The sequence below is a fragment of the Miniopterus schreibersii genome, assembly GCF_964146895.1.
Source record: "Miniopterus schreibersii genome assembly, chromosome: 12".
In the NCBI taxonomy this organism is placed as follows: Eukaryota; Metazoa; Chordata; class Mammalia; order Chiroptera; family Miniopteridae; genus Miniopterus; species Miniopterus schreibersii.
This window is the reverse complement of record NC_138112.1, coordinates 45,454,573-45,476,744: the sequence shown is the minus strand read 5'-3', so window position 1 is coordinate 45,476,744 and position 22,172 is coordinate 45,454,573. Positions and strand designations below refer to the sequence as shown.

Sequence of the window (22,172 nt, the reverse complement as noted above, 5' to 3'; positions counted from 1 at the left end):
TTGCGATACACCAAGCAGGTCACGATTGGGGCACTGCATGTGCAGCTACCACAAAGCTGCAAACTAGCTTGTTTGTGCTTTTGAAGCAGCCCGAGGAGAATGAGGGTGTGTGTTCATTATCTGTGTGTGTGTGTGTGTGTGTCCTCCCATCTACCCCCAACCCCACCCCTCCTTCCTCTCTAAGTCTCTGCCTCTTTCTTGCCACCTTCCCTCTCCCTGTCATGGTTTATCACACCACTTACGTAGGATGAGACGGGGCTTGGAAGGGTGCAAGGTCAATATACAGAGAGTAAGTGGTGAGGTTGGGCACGGCACCCAGGCCTGCTTTCCAAAGGGGCAATGTGCTGGAGGCAGCTTGCTCTTAGGGCGCTGTCAGTGTCAGGCTGAGGGGTCTGGATTTTTTCCAGTGAGAAGTGGGGGAGTTGGACTAAGGGTTCTGCTCCAAGAAGGCACAGGGCAGACTTTCTGGGGGAAGCCAAGTTAGAGACCTCTCACATCATGGAATCATCCACATTCTCCTCCTGGAAGAGACTGGCTCAGGAGGAAGAGTCCCCTGCTGCTCTGAATTTGTAACTCTTCCCCTGAACATGATGGACACCCGGGACACGCCGGCCCTGACCTTGGTTCCTGGCCAGAGCCCACAGCCTGCCAATTCCAGGAAAAAACCGCCCTAAGCCCCTTGGCGGGACCGCCACTGCCGCTTCCGTCCACCAGAGGCCGCTGTTGCACAGCACATGGGGACCTCCCAGGCTCGGCGAGCAGAGCCTCCCCCGCTGCTGCACTTCGGGCTCAGGCCGCCAGGTGGCTCCAGGCCGTCTCCAAACGCAGGCTGCACCTTGCACTTGGGGTGCAGACTCAGAGAGGGGGCCTTCCTTCGGGCTGGGCAATACTGGCCCGTAATCTCACCGTGAATCCTCGTGGGGAGAGGCCCGGGAGGAGGGGCAGTGTACCTAATTTTTTCTCACTTGTTCACTTCCTGGCCTCCTTGGAGTCCTAACCACCTACACACACACACACACACACACACACACACACACACACACACACACACACACACACACACGGCTCTGTGCCCCCTGCCCCTCGTTGGGAGAACTGGCAGTGGGGAAGCAAATGAACCACAGTCCCTTTAGAAAGCCCCACTTGCAGTGCTGGGGAAGGGGACAGTGGCAATCCCCACTCCAGTCGGCCTGTTGGCCAGACACAGCACAAACAGCTGGCCTGGCCCCCTGGGGCTCTCTGCACAGTCCTAGCCCACTCCCAGGGCAGCTGAAGGCCTGTGTGTGGGGTGTGAGGGGTGGAGGAAGCTGATAAGCCTCCGTGAGTTAAGTCCAAAGAGGAGCGGGGAGGCGTCTGGGATCTCCATTCAGAGGCTTTTTTCCCTCCCTCTTTCTCACTCCTAGGTAAAGCAGGGGCTGCAAGTCAAATTAAGCAAATATTTCTTACCTGGCACCCATAGCTCCTGTCTCCCTACCCAGCCTCATCTACATATTAAGACTGACTCAATCGAGGTGAGGTGGCTGTCTTGCCCTGGGTCTGCACACCAGGCCTTTTTCAGCTGGCGTGGGGGTGGGGAGTTGAAGCAAACTGAACCTCTGGCTGGGAGCAAAAGCATGGGGTTCCCAGCCCAGGCGTAGCCTCTCTTAGTGTCTCTATGCCTTCCAGCCTCAACTTTCCCTTCTGTAAAACGGCCATAACCGTCTCTCCCTGCCTTCCTTGCAAAATGATTGTGAGAATCAAATAAGCAAAAGAGTAAGAAAAACTGGATAACTGTTTTGGTTTTTCATTTTGTTTTGTTTGATTTTCTTGCAAATATTACCTATCTCTGGCCACCTGCACCCCTGCAGGCAGCAGGCACTGGAGCATCAGAGCCTGCCCGTCTCCCTTGCACACCGTTTCCCTCCCGCCAGGGGTCTCTGTGATTTCACAGGCAGGTCCAGGCCTCCCTGCCTCCAGCCTGGCCATTCAGATGTCAGCCCATCTCAATCCCAAGAAGCTGCCCCAGGAAACAAGGGTGGGGGCAGTGAGGGAGCCTCATGGAGACAGACAGCAGTTTTCACATCCCTCCCCACGAATGATTCCCTCCTCAGACTGGAAATCTAGCTCCCCTCTCCTGCCCCTGCTCATCTTTAATTTCTCCATTGATTTTCATTAAACTCTCCCCTTGGCTCCAGCACAGGGTGAATTACTTATTTGAAAAAATAAAACAGGAGGGAGGGGGACGGGAGTAAAAGGAAGCTCTGTGGAAAGCAAGATGGTCTCTCATCTCAAGGCTGGAAGAAGCAATTTCTAGAACTCTCTTGGAGGTGCCTGAGGCTGCCTGAGCATTGGGCTTTAAGAGCCTCCTGCCCTATGACCCTAGACCTGTAGGTTCCTGCCCCTCAGGTCCCCAGCCTCCCACCTGGACAGAGCCCGCAGTCCTGCTCTAGTTCCAGCCCTCTCCAATCCCATCCTGGCCCCTGGCTCTGTCCAACCCCAGCCCCTGCACCAACAGTGCCCTGGCTGTCCCATTAGCCATTAGGAACACCCAGAACTCTGCCAGGGCTGTTGCAAAATTCCCAGGACACAGCCTCTTTGGGGGTGCACAGGTTTTCCCCGACCAATCTGAAAAGGTGGAGGCAAATGGGCCATCCCAGGAGACAGGGAACAAGGGAACACAGCTGCTTGTCTCTCCTCCCCAGAGCCCAGTGTAGGGACTGAGGATGAGGGGTGCTTGTCACCAAGGACACAGGGAAGGTAGGACAGACTTCCTGAAACTCGCTGTTCCCAAGGGAATATGATGGTGGAGAATCTGTGGCCAGGATGACAGAGCTCTGGGAAGAAAGAATGGGAGACCGTCCAGACACCTCTGGAGAGGCCTTGGTTATATCTGACATCTTGTCGTCCCCCCCCCCCCAGCTCTGCTCGGAGAGTCCCCATCTCTGCCCCTCAGCCAGGCCAACACTCAGAGCCTGGCTGCAGAAAGCTCTTCCCTGGAGCCCCCACCTCAGAAGGGCCAGCTCTCCCCAGGGTCACAGAGAATCAAGAACACGGGTTTTAGAACCAACCAGACTTGGGTTTGAATCCAAGCTCTACATTCATGAGCTAAGAGAACACAGGCTTCGAGTCTCAGTTTCCTCATCTGAAAAATGGAAAACACCTGCTCCCGCCGCACCTAACACCTCCATACTGTGCCCTGGGCAGTGTCTGTGACCACGCTAGCCCCCCCCCCCCCCCCCCCCCCGTTGACACATCAAAACGCTCCTTTCTCCACCAGACCCTAATCTTCCCAAGGCCATTGATTTTTTTAACCCCAGCAATTAGCATTGTACCTGCCGCAATGAGAATGGCCACCATTCATTCGTGCCTAGTGCGGGCCGGGCACCGTGTTACTGCACATCTATCCTTCTCTGAAAGTCCTACGGGGGAGATTCCATCATGCCCATTTCACTGATGACACCAAACCTCTGGGAAGGCAAGTAACTTGCCCAGGATAACATGTCCAAGTTCACAGGTGGAGAAGCCTGGGTTCCGACCCAGGAGAGCCTGACTCCCAGGAGCCTCGGTTTCCCACTGTGTCGGCTGCTTCACAACAAAAATGTGATGAAGAAATGAATTAACAATGTGATTAGCTGGCGAGGGACTGGGTAAACGGTAAGCAAGTAAGTGAGCACATTGAAAGTGATGTGAGTGAGTGAAATTGCAGCGGAATCTCCAACCACACAAGTGTCCCAAACCCGGCAGAGCTCGGTGTCGCGCAGCAGGGCTGGAACGGAGGGGTGTCTGGTGACCTGACTAGACCCACACCTCTGCCGCGGGGTCTGTGTGTGATTTAATGAACCTCTTCAAGCTTGAGGGGAGGAGGAGGGAGCTGCACGACAGAGATGAATTTCACCAAATCCAGCACAATTTCTCACTGCCAATTAATTAATCGAGCTTCATTGAGGAGGCCAGGCCAGTAAATCAGGGGAAGGCTGGGACTTTGATATTATCTAATTAGGGCACAAACTGTGCCTGGTGAGTGGGGGGCTGGTGGGAGCCTTGGGGCACCCCACTCCCCCACCCTATCTTCACCCCATGTGTCCTGTTGTGGTTTCTAGCATCCAGCTTGTCCGTGGACTTCACTTTTTACCCCAAGCACAGCACCAGCACTGGGCAACTGAAGTTACAGAAGGGGACAGGTATTGGCAGGGCCTGGAGGGGGAACTGGGGGGGGGGGGCAGAGACAGAGGGCAGAGAACACCCAGGCCCTTCCTGGGTGCCTCTAGAACTTCCCACAACTTTGGAAGCAGCATGATGGGGAGAAAAGGGTGTGGACATGGGCCTCACAATATGGGATGTGAGTCCTGTCCACGTGGTGGGTCACATCACAGCCTGGCTGGTTCTGGCTCAGCGGAGCAGGCATTCAATTACTGCTAGGCTGTTTATCTGCCGTGTGTTCTTAGGCAAGTTGCTCAGTTCCCTGAGTCTTCCTTTCTTCTAACTGCACCAGTGCGTAACAATTAAATGACACAAGGAAAGGAGGGGCTTAGCAAAGTGCTTGCCCAAAGCAAGCATCCCATATCTCTCAGTTACTGTCCTTTCCATATTGTCATGATATCCTTATTACCTGATAAAACAGGAGCCGATAATCATTCCCTATAGAGAGCCAGGCAGTAAAGATTTTTTACTTTGCAAGTCACATGGCCTCTTGTGATCATTTGATTCTGCTGTTGTGGTGTGAAAGCAGAAGTAGACAATACCTGAACAAATGAACGTGGCTGTGTTCCAATACAACTTTATGACTCAAAAATCTGAATGTCACATAATTTTCATGTGACACAAAATGTTATTCTTTTTCTGATTTTTTTCAACCATTTAAAAATGAAAAAAAAAAAAATTCTTAGCTCCTGGGTCATATATACCAAACAGGCAGCAGGCTGCCACGCCCTGCACTAGAATGTAAGTTCTATGAGGACAAGGGGTTCTGTCTGCTTTGTTCACTGCTGTTCTCCCAGCACCGAAAACAGTGCCTGGCAAATAGCAGACAGTGAATAAAGACTTGCTGAATAAATTAATTACGAGCTGTGCGATTTTGTGCAATAAATCATTTAACCTCTCTGGGCCTTGGTTTCTTCATCTGTACAGTGGGGATGTTTGCACTGAGGAAAAACCCAATGAAAGGAGAATGCATGTGGATGGAGCCACTCTGCAAGCTCTACAGCTGCTGTAGCTGCTGTTTCTCACCACACGGTGGCTCTTCTCAGGCAGCTCACTCCCCTTTCCAGACACTCCTGAAACAGCCCCTCACTGCCCCGCGCTGAGAGGGAAAGGGAGTTGGCTGTGAAGGGAAAGAAATCTGACCTGGAGAGGGGAATGCTCGGATACGGATACTTTCATTGGCCAGGAGCATCAAGCTGGTCCAGTGTTTATTACAGGGACTGTTTTTGGAGCTCTGAGAGTATCTGACCAGCAACGCAGTGCAGTAGGCTGGGCATTACACTCAGGCAAACTGGGTCCCAAGTCTGGCTCCAAAACTTACTACGTGATTTCAGGCAAGTCACTTAAACTGACTGAGACTCAGTCGCCTTGTCCTTAAGATGGAGATATGAACAGAGCTCGCCTCACAGGGTCTGGCGAGTTAATGAAGGGTGGGTGGGTGGGTGTGTAGCAGCCTCAGGAAGGTAGTACACAAAAAAAAAAATCTCCTCCAGCTTCCAGCCTCCTTGCAAAGGTTTTCAACTCTAAACAGAAAAGTCCTGTTGTTTTTCTACCCCAGACTAACTCCTTCTGCTTTACCAAGAAATCCACTGCTTTTGGATAACTTATTCTAGTCTCTTCTATTTTTCTCCTCTTATCCTCCAACCAGCATAAAAGAGATGAGAACCACACCCCGTCTGGCCATCTTCCCACTGTCCAAGGTAAGACTTTACAAAGGAAGAGAGGAATATTCGGCACATGAAGCTGGAGATTCTCGATGTCTGTATTCCACGGATTCCGTGTCTCTGTCTCTCACCATCGCCCTGCTCCATCTGGCCACCTAAGCCAGCACGCACGAGCAAAGGCTGCCGACCCTGTGGGAAGGCCGCGCTCTGCCCAGAGGGCTGGCGCTCGCTCCTCCGCCACCTTGCTGTGTGACCTCAGACAAATTGCTTCCCCATTCTGAGCCACAGCCTTCTCATCTAGAAAATGAGCATATTCACCATCTACCCTCCATCCTCAGCTAAGGGCATCTCTGAGCCCATGATGCTGTGACCCTCTCCCCTAATCTGAGTACATTTGGAAAGAAGCAGGATCCAGACCAAACTTGAGAAGCTGGAGGAGAGTGCAGGTTTTCTGGGGAGCCCGAACCAGTCTATGGGACACAATGCAGAGAAGGGGGAGCAATTTGCTTGTCCATCCCCATGTAGACCAGTCCCAGGAACAGACTCAAGGTACCTACCCCCAACCCTGTAAGCACCACAACTGTCACCAGGACACACCAGGCCTTTCTACCTCTCTTCCATAAAAATTTTCAGCATCTTCCCTTGAAACTAGCTTCCCCAACCCTCCTGGCTAAAGTCCTTGAGGGCCCATCTGCAGGCTCAGACCCACTCAGGTCCTGGTAAAGGAGCAGCCTCAGCCCTACAGTCTGGGGTGAGTGTGATGGCTGGAATTGGTCATGCTGCCCAGGTTGGTCTGGAGCTGAGGCACCTGGACCTGTCAAATCACACCCTTCACTTTAACCCCACCCAACCCTGCACCATGTTGACCTGGCGTACGCTTGGATTTAGGCATCACTTTCTCTTACCCAAGCTGTCTGGTCTCTAGTCTTGGGGGAGCCCTCCTCCCGCTTGCCAAGGCATCCAGTGCCTACCCTGCTCTTGCCCACTCTGTCCCCTGAGGAGCTGGGGTCCTGCCCTGAGTGAAGAACCAGCCACCCTGGACACCAACACCACTCTCCTGTCTTCTTGCCTCCAGCTCTGTTCCACCCACTGACTCTTTTCCACTCTGCCCAGGGAGTGCCAAGTGCTCCTCTGGACCACACCTTTCTGGTCTAGCTCCTCAGCCCCTATTCCCTTCACACCTTTATCAGCTCCCATAGTCAAGATCCCAGCAGCCCCATCTCAATGATGCCACAGGAAAGAAGGGTCTCAGGGACTGGGTCCACGAAGAGGCCCAGGTGGCCACCAAGAGGTCTCTCCCCGCATCTACCCACCTGGCTCAGGGACCTCAGGCCCCGCCCAGCCGGCTGCCCTCTTACCTTCTCCAGCTGGTGGACACCCTCTTCTACGCAGCAGATGGAGGCAAGAGTGCGGAGCGCCTGCGGGTACAGGCACCGGAAACTGTCCTGCCGGCAGACCTTGAAGAGTGCCACCACCCCGCCCTCCTGCAAGACAAAGCAAATGTCTCATGACCTCACCGTGCGACCTCGCCTGGGGCTGACTCAAAACACAATTAACAGAAGATGGCACCCCAAAATATGCCACTTTGGTATAAGGACTATTTTGAACTAAAGGCAACTGGGAAGAAACAGATACAAGAAAAGATCTCTGCCGCCCTCCTATTTACCTAAAAGCAGGACGTAAATTTATGAAGTTAGCCGCTCTCCTCTCCACTGGGAAGGACAGTTAATCACCAGAGACAGCTGTAGGTGAGGGGAAACTGCAAAACAAACTTTACGTCCAGCCTTTACCTGCTAGTACTTTCCAACGTATTTGCCCTCCCACAAGTTGCTGCTCCCGAGACTCAAGGTCCTTTTCCTGTGTCTTGTCACTTCTCTAAAAATGTACTGTTCCTTTGCTAAGATTCCATAGAAGCCCAAGTTCTAACCCTTCTCTTTGAGTGTCTCATCTCTGAGCGCTCCTGTGTGTAAGTGCTGATAAACTTCTGCTTGTTTTTCTCTTGTTAATCTGTCTTTTGTCAGCCAGATTCGCAGGGCACCAGCCAGAGAACCTAGGAAGGTAGTTTAAAAAGGTTTTATCTCCTCCACACACACTCACATTCACACACACACACACTCCCATGCTCACATCCATGCTGCAGTAAAATGCTAGCTCCAGAAATAACGTCACCCTTGAGAGCCTAAACTTGATCGTCTAAACTGGAGGTGGGAGTCCGGTGCTCTGGGCTGAAGTGCCTGGGGCCAGGGCAGGCGTGTTTGCTAGGCCCAGGCTCAACTCCATTCAGTGCTGCTCCCAGACACCTGGCGACTCCCTCTCACAACACTCTACAGAGCAAGCCTGCAGTCACCTGAAGCAGGTTCTAGAAACAAGTCTGAAGCAGGTGGAGGGAACGGAAGCCTAGAGGCCCAGTGTTGGCTCTTGCCCTGCCAACAGATTAACAGATTTTCTCTCATTAATCTGTCTTTTGTCAGCCCGACTCATAGGGCACCAGCCAGAGAACCAAGGAAGGGAGTAAAAAAAGTGCTGGCTCTTGCCCATTACTTCTCAGGTCCTACCAACCGCCACAGGCAGGAAAGGGGTCTTATTTCTATCAATACTATAATTTATTCCCATTTTGTAATGGAAAACACTGAAGTCCGGATGGGTGAAATAAGTTACCCCAAATCCACATTGCCTTGTTTTAACTCCTTCACTCCTGTTTGTAAAAGAAACAGAACAACAACCTTTAGCACCGACCAGCTTGTACTTGAGTTGAGCTTGTACTTTTTCTGAGAGTTGTTCATGCAGACACCTCCAACTTGTGGAGACTGCCCACGCAGGCTCATTGAAATGAGTCATCGCCTGTCATCCCTTCCCCGCCGCCCCGCAATGACAGGCTCGGGGGCCCTTCTCATCCTCAGAGTTTGCGGCTTATCACTGCAGGGACCAAGATGAAAGTGTCTAACTCTGGGGGCGTATAAATGCTGGCATTTTGTAATCAGCTAACAGTGAACCTTAACTTTTCTATTCCGACTTCCTGTCGAGGTAGTTCATTTGGTGGGAAAGAGGCATATCTTAGGGCTGGTAAATTCGTTCAAGCAGCCAAAAGTATTAATGGTTTATTATGTGCCAGACACTGCTGAACTCATGGTCCGACAGACGAAGAGCCGGGGGAAGGCAGATCATTTTAAAGGCAGGAAGAAATCTGGGTAAAGGTGCAGTGAAATCGGGGGGGGGGGGGGGGGGGTTACAGGGACATGGAGCAGGCACTCCTGACATAGCCTGAGGGGAATTGTGGAAGGTCAATGAGGAGAACTCCAGTTTCAGGTGCACATAATCACTCTGATAAAAACCTGCTCTGGCATGGGACAAACATCCCCTCTGAGTCCTCGCTCCACAATCCTTCAGCCCTGCCTTCCCGCTTTCCCACAGTTCCTGGGACACCTTATGAGGGTTCCACATAAGGGCCTTACTCAGAGAGCCACTGAAGTAAAACCAAATTATTCTTTAAAGTGGGGAAAAAAGAAACAGCCAGGCCTGCTGGTCATTAATGACCTCCCTCCAGATGGAAATATTTGTACATGTGTGTTTACATATGTATGTATATTCACATATGCCTGTATTTGTACTTAGTCATATATATTATATGAATATTTTTATATGTACGTGATAGATATAGATGATAGATAGATAGATAGATAGATAGATAGATAGATAGATAGATAATTGTAGATAAATTATAGATAGGTAGATTGACTGATCAATAATCATACATTAGATAAATGATTATAAATAGATTGATAGATAATTGTACATTAGATAAATGATGATGATAGATGATAGATGATATAGATAGATGACAGATGAAAGAAAGAAAGAAAGAAAGAAAGAAAGAAAGAAAGAAAGAAAGAAAGAAAGAAAGATAGATAGATAGATAGATAGATAGATAGATAGATAGATAGATAGATAGATAGATAATAGATAGATAGATGATAGAATTTATATCAGGAATAGCCAATGAAGAAATGGTGCCAAAGAATGCAGGCTGAGAGCCAGGATCAATGTGGCCGCCTTCCTTTGGCTCTGGAAGCACTGAGCCCAGCATAACTACATTCAAGCCTCTGTGCCCCTTTGCATTTATTCTCATTACCCCTTCCCAAGCCTGTGAAAAATGGCCTTCTTAGCATTTTAAGTTACTGGGAGAGGAAGGAGGGCAGTTCAGATCCCAAACTGAGGGGATTCTGCTTCAAATTCTGGTTCTGTTGCTGGATAATTTTGGCCAAAAAATGGGGTCATGATAGCTATGTGGTGGAGCCTTGGGGGGAAAGTGAGTTCATGCATGTGAAAGGGCCTAGCACCGAGTTCTGGACAGAGGGGCTGGTCAGCTATGGAAGGGTTTCTAGTTAGAAGAGTGTCTCTTCCCCCCATGAAAGGTAGTGTCTCAGGTGCTGGAATATGTGGGAGGGTGAGGAGGGATGAGTCAGTGAGCAGGTGAGATGGATCAGTGACACAGACCACCCTGAAGTCCCCACCGAGGACCCAAGAGCAGCACTTGTCTCAGGTGGAGCAGGGAATCGCCTGAGCTAGCAGAATCGTGCTGTTGGCTGAAGCTTATTTAATTTTATAGAAAGCTCTGGGCTCAGAGCCCAGTTGTATAGTATGCATTAGTCAGACAGACTTGGGACAAACTATCAAAACTGTGGGGTGTGTACACTAGTGGTGGGAAGAATCACAGAGGAGCTGGGGTGCAGGGTTATTTCAACAGAGTGTGGGAGTTTTCTGTGCTTTGCACTCAGGAAGAGATGGGGTTACTGCCATAGCCATAGGGAAGACTGGGCTGGCTCCTTGGCCTGCAGAGGAGCCCAAGAAGCTGAGGTGCTGGACCTCAAACAGGCTGTCAAATCATCTCCCAGAGGCAGCTCATAAGGATGGAAGACCCAAAGACAGGTCACACTGGGCCCCAAAGAGGGGGCTAGAGAAGACCAGTGGGTGAGTGCCCCTCATTTCCTGAGCATGGACAGTGAGGATGCTGTGTGGCATGCCAGGTAGTCAGCTGCTCCAGGTATTCAACCACTGTGAGTCCTGAATGATTTTTTGTAAAACAGGGTCACTGATACCCTTCTCAGAGGGGTGTATGTAGACAAGATCTAGCTGTGGATAGCGCCCATACTCAAAGGACCATCCACATCTTTAAACAACTACTGGTCATAGTTCTTGAGGGCCCAGGGCTGGTGCTGGGATTGAAGGTAGTTAGATAGCTAAGGAGCGGGTCCCAACCAAGGCCTTTCTCTGCTGCTTTCCTAACACTGGAAATGTTAGGGATGGATATTTCATTTAACTGGTGGTAGCTCCTGGTCCCCAAAGGAGACTAATGACATCTTCAGCTTGGCTCCCTCTCTGCTTTCCTGGAAGTGGAGTACAAATGGAGGCAGGCAGTAGGAGCCTCCTGCAGCACACGGAGACAGAGCTTGGAGTGCCAGGCCCTGCAACAGAACAAGAGCTTCGGCAAACTTTCCTTCCCAGAAAATGTTCAAGGCCTGTTCTTTCCAAAGCAGAAAATCATTTCAGACCCCACAATGCCATTCAGAAGAGCTTCCTTGCCCAGCTGGGCATGGTTCAGTGGTCGAGCATCGACCTAGGATCCAGGAGATCGTGGTTCGATTCCCGGTCAGGGCACATGCCCGGGTTGCAGGCTCGATCCCCAGTAGAGGGTGTGCAGGAGGCAGCCCATCACTGATGTCTCTATCTCTCTCTCTCCTTCTCCCTTCCTTTCTCTGGGATCAATAAAGATATATTTTTTAAAAAGAAGAAGAAGAGTTTCCTTGCCCCTTCCACGCCTCAGATCCATACCTGGAGCCCAAACCCAGCCAATATTTTCAAATCATATTGAAAGGAGAAAATAGTCCTCATTCCAAAAGAGAGTCAGCTAACTTCTGTTTGAAGTCCGTCATTAAACTGACGTTGAGTCAGCTCCAGCCCCTGCAGCTCTCTGTCCCCAGAGTGCTGAGTAGACCCCTGCAGAGTCAACACTCTGGACCAAGCTGAATGAGCCACAGAGCGCTCAGAGAGGACAGACCTGGTGCCACCCTCTCCATCCCCTTTGCCCAACAACATCACAAACTTTCTAAGTAAAATCACACCTAAGTCACTTTCTGAGAGAGCGGGGTCCTCAAGTAGCACATTAGAGTCATGCAGAATGCTAAAATATCCACCTCAGATGCTATTCCCAAACAAGTAAGTCTGAATCAGAACATCCTAATGCTCCCCAGTGATTCTAATGTGTAGAGCTGAGAACTTCTGAGTCACACTTTGGTCCAAGAATCTGAAAGTCCAAAGATTGAACCAGAAGTTACCACTGTGGGCTTTAGGACCATGAACTCTAAATTAAAGAGACCTGGGTTCTAACTAGGACTCCACTCTTTATCAATTGTGGGACCCTGAGCAAGTTCCTCAAACCATTTCTTTAACTACTTCATAGGATGGTTTTGTGATTAAAAAGAGATAATGTGTGTAAGGCATTCAGCACAGTGGACAGCAATACTCAAATGTCAGCTATTGCTGTTATAAAGAATTTACTTCTCCCCTGACCAGGATTAATAAGCATTTGCCCTACTCTTCCAGATTTCCAATGGGCTTAGATCAGTGATTCTGAGAGTCTGGCCCTGCCTCAGAGTCACCTGTAGAGCTTATTAAAATGCAGATGCCCAGTCTTATCCCAGGACCTCAGTAAATTTGGGGTGGGGCAAAAGGATCTGTGTTTTTTCCAAAACTCCCTGAAGCAGAGTTGGAACTGGGAACCCCTCAGCCAGAGCATCTTCCTGTGACTGGCATCTTAAATATATTCAAGGACATTACTTTGCTTCCAATAGAACCACTGGTTCTATCCTCAATGTAATGTCATTTCTCAAGTAATAAAATAGGAATGAAACAGACTCTAGTGAGTTCCTACGGTTACCAATTGTCTATATTGCCCTAAATATTTGGACCCCAAGTGCACGAGCAAATTGATCATGAAGCTAATGAATTATAACTCCCATTATAATTGCTGAAAACCACTGTCTTTTCAATTGTGTCTTCCCCCTGTGGCTACAGACATTTTTGGGATCCAGCCAACCACTTGAGTTGGGGCATATGTTCAGTTTGGATTTGGTGGGATATGTGGAGATGAGGAAAGAGGGTTGATAACTATAACAGACATCTTACATGAAGAAAGATGGTAGAGGGTCTGAGGGCACTGAGGCATCAAGTAGGGAAAGAATCAGAGGGGCAAGCCACTATTATAGAGGCACCAAGGCCCAGAGAGGGGAGGTGACTCTTCCAAGGTCACACAGCAAGAAAACGCTAGAGCCAGGACAACTTGCTAAGCCAGTTATTCGCACCAAACTAGCTTCCTCACACTCTCCCCAGGCCTGTCAATTTTTCCCCTAACCATGAACCTCACCTTGGCTATTATGCGGCACAAGGGAGCCCCCTCCTGGGTCAGGCTAAACAGGTTTCCTGTGGTGGATTCCGTGGTGTAGATATTGTCCGAGGCATCGATCTTTCTCACCAGTGCCTAAGAAAAGAGAGCAAAGTCTAATGGTTACTTACCCCCACCTACCCTCTGTCCATCTTTCTTAACAAAACATCAGTGGGTCCATGCTCTTAAGAGCCCCCAGGAATCTATTGTCTTGTCCCACCCACCATCCTCCTATGGGGGTGATGAGGTTCTGACTTTGGGAAAGGCATGAGTCAGCATGGAGTCTGAGCTACACTGAAGAAATATGGGGTAATTTCAAACCCCTGGGACCTGGACGACAAGTGTGCCCTGCTCCAGTGGTTCAGAAAATCAGCTCTCAGCACTGATGGTCTCAGCAAAGGACCATTTTGTTGTGCTACTGACTCCTAAGAGAACAGAAACCATCAGTTACATAAACAAACCATCAAGTTCGAAACAGCTACAGCTGTAACCAAAGAAGCTTCTTATTTTGGTGGCTACTAGCCAACAGAGAACCCCAGCTGGGTAATGGATTAAGGGGCTGAGTCAAAAGAAGCACTCTACAGTAGCTTATTGCTGGCGGTCATAGGGGGTGGGGGTGGGGGTACATACGCATGCATTGGGTCTCTAGCCAGGCCAAAATAGCAACACTGGAGTCCTGTCCAAAAGTGGGTAAACTCAGTGAGGAATGTCACACTGATCAAGGCTGAGGAATCCAAGGCTAGGGGTGAGAGGGCTGGGAGCACTGAACATAGGACCCAGGGAGGCCTGGGAAGAAAAGCAAATGGGAAATTTACCAACAAGGTAAGAATATTATTCTAGAAGAATTTAGCTTATTTCTGAGAAAAACCTTTTTACGTATCTTGAAACCATTTCATAATCAGACGTTTGCTTTGAAGCATGTTACTCATTGATTATAAATGATTCCTGCCTGCTAATTAATGCTGATTTTTTTGTTTTTTTCTAAGAGGTGTGAAGATGGAGATCAGGGAGAGCTGCCTTCCGGGGGCCTCATGCAAGAAAGTAAGGTCTTTAGAGATAGGTGCTCTGAGCAGCCACTTTTGCACTTTCAGCTGCCATGTTTATTTTGAAATATTAAATGGATTTGTTTTTAATTAGCTCTGGTATTATGGAAAAGATACTTAAGTGGAAATAAGGAGATCCGAGTTCTAGTCCCAGCTTGTCTTTTAAACATACTATGTTGATGGAGAAGTGTGTATGTGATAAAAGCATGGACTTCAGAGCCAAACTGCCAGGGTTCAAATCCTGGCTCTGCGACTTCTATGTATGTTCCCTAGAGCAAGTCACTTAGCCGTCTATGCCTCAGTTTCCTCATCTGAAAAATGGTGGCAATAACGGTGTGTATCTCTTATGGTGATTGTACCCATCTTTTAAGGTTGTCAATACATAAAAAGGACTGTTAAAGGTATCTGGCACTGAGAAGCAAAATAAAATTGTTAGCAGTTATTATTTTGTGATCTTGGGCAATTAAAATACACTCCCTGATTGAAATTAGGGGGGTTGGGGCTCCAAATAAATGGCTCTCCCTTTTTTTCTTTTTTTATTCAACCTCATAGGATTCTTCACACTAAGATTAAGTGTGTATTTAATCAAATTATATTAAATATAGATATTATTCCCTAAGATTTGATAGTTTTTGTAAGATATTCAACAAAAGGTAAAATTAATACTCAAGATTTGTCCCTACAAATCTCTATAATGAGTGTGGTTCTTAGAATCCTCCCCCATTGTTACCGTAAGTGGTTACATAACTGATACTAATGTTCACATGAAAATGCAGATGTCATATATTGGGTCCTGTACCTAAATGATAATTACCTAATATTCCTGATTAGTGTTTGCACTTGAAGCAAATTAGCATTACATTAAACAATTCAAACCCAGTGTCTTTCGCAAGCACCTGATACTTAGGCAATTTATGTCTAATTTTTAATGTCCATACGCATATATTAGTGTAATTGCCCCCCAGCTATGTCTCAGTGAATCAGCTCTCTGAAAATGAAAAATGGTTAGCATCTTCTTTACTTTCACAGGTATAAATTGGAAAAGATATGAGCTCAAAGGCTCCTCTGAAATGGTCAAGGCCCTAAGGGTCACAAGACGTCAGAGCTGGAAGGGCCCTCAAAAGTCTTGTCCAAACTTCATTACACAACTGAGGAAACTGAGACACAGAAATCTGACGGTGAAGATTTCTTTACATAGTGAAGTTGGACCTTAACCATGTGAATCGACTCCCTGTTTTCAAGTCAGTGAACCCTTCTTCTTCGATGCCTGCAGGACCTCAGCTGGGCCTCAGCTGGACCAGCCGAAATGAAGGTATCAGGGCCAGGGGGCCATCCAGCCTCCTTAGCCGCTTTCACCAAGTTGGAGGGCGTTCTCCATCCGGCTTCCATAGCATCTACACGGCTCTGCCGCCTGGTGGCCGGGGCTCCTGCTGCAGGGGCAGGGGTGACAGAGTCCCAGCAGCTGCCCCTTGGGATCCACCACTGTGCTCTTGCCAAGGTCACACTTCCCCTGAGCTACTCCCAGGTGTGACTGACCAGAGTGCTGGCCCATGACTGTGGGGCAGGGCACTCCTCTAATGGGTGACTTCGGCTTGAAAATGCCAAGTCTTTTTCTATCCAATTCTTCCTCCCTTCTTTACTTTCTCAGTTGTCAAAACAATAACGTAGTTTTCTACCCCTGCTCCTGCTTCCTTCCCTTCCCTTCACAGGCATTTCTTATCAAATTCTATCTTGGTGTCAGCTTTAAACTCACACAGTCTCTGAAGTCAAGTTTGTTCAGAAAATCAATGAGGAATTGGATAAGCTTCAAAAACCTGCTCCATTCACCCTATATCATGAAAAGAGTGTTAAAAAAGTGGAAACAAAATAAAGGAAAGGAAAGCAATTAGGCTGAATGACAGATGTATTTTCTTAAAAGATAGACTATGCAGACAGGAAACACAATGAGATATTGAAAAGTGGGAGAAGGGAGAAGAAAGAGTTAAAGAGATGCATGCAATTTAACTGCTCTAAATAAGAAATTAGAAAGGGGGATAGATTTTTAATTGTTTTTCAATCAGAAAGAATGACTGCGGCCCAGTGATATTTATCAAGAGAGGTAAACTCTCGAAGAGCCTGGAATGAGTTTCTCAGACGGAGCCAGGAAAATATTATGAAGCCTCTTCTGAGAGCTTCAGGTGGAGAACCCACACTTAGACATGGTTGGGGCAGCCCAGCTATGCAAAAGGATTATATAAATGTGGGCTGATCGGGCAGGGTGCAGCATGTTAAAGACGGTCGCAAATGCTTTGCTATTCCTCCCAGAGAGACGTGGGCTCCAGTTTTTTTCCTTTTGAATCTGAAATGGCCTCAGTGAGCAACAGAAGTCAGCACTTGGCAGAGTGATGTTCTAGGATGTCCAAGCCTAGGGCATAAGAAACCTTGAAGCTGTCTCTCAGACTCCTTGGAATATTCTTGTCGGAGTCCTGAGTTACCATGTCAGAAGTTTGATAACTCTGAGACTGCCACGCTGGAGAAGCTGTGTGTAGGATCCCTGATCAATACTCTCAGCTGAGATCAGCTTTGCAGCCATCCCCTCCAAGACACCACACACTGATGAAGCTCTCTAAGACTGCAAACCATCTCCCGGCCAATACCACCAACAGAAGACTCTCTCAGCCAAGCCCCCCCCCCCAAATTCTTGGCTCTTAAAATTATGAGATATAATAAAAATTATTGTTGTTGGGGTTGTTTGTTATGCATTATTAGAGTTCTGGAACACAGGAAAAAAAAACACGGAGATCAGCACGAAATAGTCAAGGGATTACTAAATAAATTTCCAACTGAAATGTTTTGAAAAAGTGGCTATAGTATTGCCTCTGTCCTAAGACAACATACTGGAGAAATGCATGAGTTAGGGCTCGGAGGAAAGACACGGAAAGATTAGACATACTCAACAGGAGATAGCCAAAATAATAACTCCACCCAGGCTTGGATTAGCTATTGGTTTGGTGGGAAAATATCTCCTGGATGGGAATATCCAATTTAGGGAGGCAAATGTGGATAAGATCTCTTAAAACTGGAGGTTTGGGGTAGACCCAGACCTTAATTGATTTCATTTCTCTCAGCGAGGCAAATCTCAAAATCTAGAAGAGTTTTTTGGAAAAACAAAAATATGTGCCAAAAAAGAAAGAGAAGTTAAAGTAGGAAAGACAGTCAGATCCGGAAACTAGTGCTCCTTCTATGAATTAGAGAAGGAAAAGGACTCACATGAGATCCAGGGTAAATTTAAAATTCAGCTAAGTCTCCCTAAAAACAGTAGGGGAATAATAGAGGGTGAGAGAATGCTGGAGGCAGAATCCATTACTGGGGGGTGGGCGGGGGGAGATGTAACAGAAAGAAATGCTACTCAAGGCTAAACTATTCCAAAGAGCTGGAAAGAAAGACTGCGTCCCGCGAAACACATGGCTAAGGGGCTCGCTAGGCCACAAGGGGCCAGGCTTCAGGAGGCTCGTGAGGAACAGCGTCCCAGCAGTGCGGTCCCAAGGCCTAGGCGAGTCTCCAGCAAGCGGCAGGGCCCACAGCCACCCGACCAGGAGCCGGAGCGCCCGGGGGCCCTAGGCAAGTTTCTTTTCTCATTCAGCCCTAACAGAATTTTAAAAATATATGACCCCTTGCACATTTTTAACTTGACAGGTAAAATTTTTCACTGTGAGTTTAAAAAAGCAATGTTTGGAAGGACGTAATTTTCAGCAGATTGTAAATATTGACGTAAAATATGACCACTGTACCGCTCTTGCAGATGTATTCAGTGAAATCCAAATGCCGAAACAACTTGGTACCATCCTCATTTTATCCATGTAAAAATACATGAATAATCTCTTTAACATTGAACAATTTGCATTTTTCTCTTTTCATCCTTATATTTAATTCCATTCCAGTTCTCCCTCAGAAGTGTATCTTAATGTGATACATTTAAGTTTTGAAGTGTTTTAGTGGTCACCCTTATCATACTTAACATTGAAATTTGAAATTTTATTTTCTCTGATTATAAGGCTCTACGTGTTTAAAAATAATCTCTTCTTGGTTGAGTTACCATACAACTATTACAAGTTGTTTTCAGTACAACTGGTCGAAACAATATAGATTATAAGTTTAATAAATAATTATAAATCATAAAAGTTAAAATATTATAAATAGATCTTTGACTGAGATGAATGAGGATTTTTATTCTTTTTAGACTTTCTAATTCATCTACATATTCATGATTGGATATTGACTTAATGCTATATTTTTAGCCATAAACCCTGAAAAATCTTGTTCCCATAAATCTGTAGAGAGGAATGGGAGTATTAGCCAAGTTGTATAGCCAAGCTATTCGGCCCTTTGAGACCATTCTGAGCTATGTAATCACACGGCGATCTATCATCAAACACTATTTTTAATGATCTGCCAGCTGATATCTCCTCTAAATTGGTCCTCCCTTACATTGGTAAAAGAAAAGAACTGGAAACCATTTGACTTGCAAAAGCATTTGTTACCCAATCATTAAGGTCATTCATTCATATCTCAATTTCTGGGAAGAATTCCAAGAGTATTTTACCAAGGCTTATCAAGTAACTATTCGTTATAACCACTGCTCTTTCACTTAGAGAACCCTGGGTTATTCAAATTATTCAGAAAGAATTAGGAAAGTCAAAATATTACTAATTTTATTGCCAATGCAATTTTTTAATCAAATATTTTTGTGGGTTTCAAATATGTTTTACCAAAACATTGAAGCTATAGCTTTCGCTTATTTAATTTGTGGACAATATCCACCCTATACACTAACTGGCAAAGACAGTTCTTTTAGTCAAGCTAATCAGCCAAATCAACTTAACTTTCTCTCAATAAAGACCTGACTTCATTTTAAATTTTAAAATGTTTTGATGTGTGTTTCAAAAAATGCTAAAAAACAAACAAACAAAAACACTGACAGTAATTAATGGAAACCATTTTCTAAGGGAAATTGCTAAAAACTATCAATATTAAAATAATGCAGACATAAAGTAAATTTTGATTTATTTGTATAGAACCAAAATAAAACAATTTACTAATTTTTTAATAATGCAAAGTAATATGTAGCTAACATTGTAAGTTAATTATAAATCTAGAAATATGGTAAAAAGATATTTTATTCCTTCAGTAAATAGGTGTGTATATGTATTAAACTCTGGTGTCCATTTTACAGAACAATTAAACAAGGTCTGAGAAAAAAACCATAAGGCGTTTGATTACATTTAGTAGCTCTCATGATCAAAATTCATGTATTTCAAGAAGAAAAAAATATTTACTGCTTAACCTAATTAGTTCAGCTGCTAGCAATTAATTTTATTTTTTGTTAACAGGAAGTAGAATTACTATAAATATTTCATAGAATGTTTTGACAAAATGGGCTTTAATTGCATTCTTAAATTATGTGCACCAAATCTGAAAAAAATCATGTAAAATTTGTCTCTGTGGATATTTAACCACTACCTCTTGAAAAACTTGGTTGTTCTAAAAAACATCCCAATTACATTGAAAAGAATCAGTCTCATTAACCTTTAGAGTCTTTGGATTTTCAAAGATACTTTTCTTTACAGCTAATGACATAGGCCTGAGTATGAAATATAGCTGAAAAAATTGCTTGCATTTAATTATGTTCTCCCTAAAAAACATTCTTAGGGTTCAATGTGTCCCACCAGCGCTCTCTTTCCTTTGTTTATGGAGAATGTCCCTCAAAAGCCATTCACAATTTGAGATGAAATGGAGATGGGGGGATAAGATAAACAGGAAACTTTTATAACTTCCCCTCCAACTAACTCACTCCCTCCCTCTCTCACTCTACCATATATCTGAATTCAAAAAAACCCCCACTCTGGACAAAAGACACAATTTTTAGTGCCTTTCTCAACAGAAATATGTGTAGAACAATTCATGAGACCTAAGGGTTGTACGGTTTGTGAATGAGGTTCTCCTTTGCCTGACCTCCCACTCCCATTCCAAGGTTTCTGCACAGCAGGCGATGCACTGTAAGATTTGGGATGTGTGATAAGTGTTTCTTTGGAAAGTAATAGGACTCTTATAAACTCTGTGTAGTATTGGGAGGATCATTATAGGAGGAAAAAAAGCAAATGAAAATTAAAGATCTGGAAATTAATTTCCTTAAAACTGTGTGTGCTTGCGTTTCTCCTGGGAAATCTTTGGGAACCTGGAGAACGCAACGCATTTGAAGTGATTTGAAAACCACTGGCCTAAGTCACTTCCAGGATCCCAAATCACCGCAGCCCAGGGTGGCAGCAAAACAGTATTTAGAAGGGAGCTAGAAATTAAGTAGTGTTTAAAATGCTGGATGGGACAGAATGCAACTCAAGCAAGTCCTCTGGAAGGAGTTGCAGATGCCTGACTTTGCAGGAAGGTGAAATCTTATCAGATGCCCTCGAAGAGAAAGGAGACATTGAACTCCCCTATATGGTGGACATCGTACACAGTTAACCTGTGATGATACTTTCCCCCAGCGAATGTATGTTGATAAACCCTTGGGGACTATGGACAAGTAAAATAAACTGAGTGACAACCTGCTGCAGCTGCAACCAAGATGGAATCAACGCCACCCTCTTTCTCCCAGGCACAGATGAGTGAGTATCTGCGAGGACTTTGGCTACAAGGATGGAGTCCTGGAACAACATGCTGCTTGGAGTCCCTGCTCTAGAAAGTGAGGTTTTAAATCTGTGAATGTAGGGGCAGTGCTGTGATAAGATCGTGTATCCAGTGCACTTACTCTCGGGCCCTCTCACCGATGGTGGGGAAAGGTAAGTTGAGAAGCCCTGAAGGGCCGCCTCCCACTGCTGGAGAGGCATCCTGGGCTGTACCTGCCCAAGGAAACAAGACTCGCCACCCACGCTGGGGCAAGACCCTCCTGGTTGAAATGAGCAGAATAGGAAAATTGAAGAGAATTGTATTAACCTAAGAATTTGGGACTTGGAATTATTCCTAAGGGTAAAGGGGTTCCATATTTTTTTTCTTTTACTTTATTTTCTCCAAGGGAACTTTAAAATGAGATAGGAGACTATATTAAATTTTTGGACATCTTTATATTTCTCATCTGGCAATTACGTTTGGATTATCTTTGTGCTGTCATTTAATCACATTGCCGCTTCTAATTACCGATTTCAGGCAACAGAGCTAAGCTAACTCTGAGAATGGGAAATAAAACAGGAAAGCAATTTTAAGCTTTAGTTACAAAGCCTCCTTAGAGTTAATTTAATGAACGTAATATTGTGAGTCATTTCTGAGCCTGCTGGGAGCAAAGTCGAAATTGCCCGCTGTGATTCCAAAAGAACCTACAAAGGAGTAGGAGTTGGTGCTCGGGGAAATGGCTTTGTAGAGGTGGGAAAGAACCGATCCGCAGGCAGCTGACTCCTTCTTCAAGGGGCTCAGCCACACTCCTGCCTCCGCACAGCCTAATGGATGAAGCCAGTAAGATAACAGAACGAGAACTAGGGACTAACTACCGAGGAGCAAACTTGGTCCCCACTTCTCCTGTTCCCCTCGGTTGGGATTTCAGCATCACCAGCTCTGCGGGCCTCACTCCCTACCCCTCCAAGTCACCACGCTGAGGGTAGGGATGGGTCTAGAGAGTTTGGAAGAAGGAACTGAGAATGTTCAGTTGGTGCCTGCCCCTCGTCACTTAGAAAGTGTCCCTTTGGGATGCTTGGTCAGTGTGGCTCAGTGGTTGAGCATCAACCTAGGAACCGAGAGGTCAGGGTTTGATTCCCAGTCAGGGCACAGGCCCCAGTTGCAGGCTCGATCCCCAGTAGGGGGCGTGCAGGAGGCAGCCGATAG

At 46.4% G+C, this 22,172-nt stretch overlaps 1 protein-coding gene across 1 annotated transcript in view; it reads right to left on the bottom strand.

The window, feature by feature from the left end:
* Nucleotides 1-22,172, bottom strand: part of INSC (INSC spindle orientation adaptor protein) — a 112,107-nt gene that overhangs the window by 31,977 nt on the left and 57,958 nt on the right. Inside the window, exons 6-7 of the mRNA XM_081154260.1 lie at nucleotides 13,264-13,377; nucleotides 7,202-7,327 (exon numbers count right to left, since the gene is read on the bottom strand). Of these exons, the coding sequence (XP_081010386.1) occupies nucleotides 7,202-7,327; nucleotides 13,264-13,377 (240 nt within the window). The remainder of the gene's footprint in view (nucleotides 1-7,201; nucleotides 7,328-13,263; nucleotides 13,378-22,172) is intronic.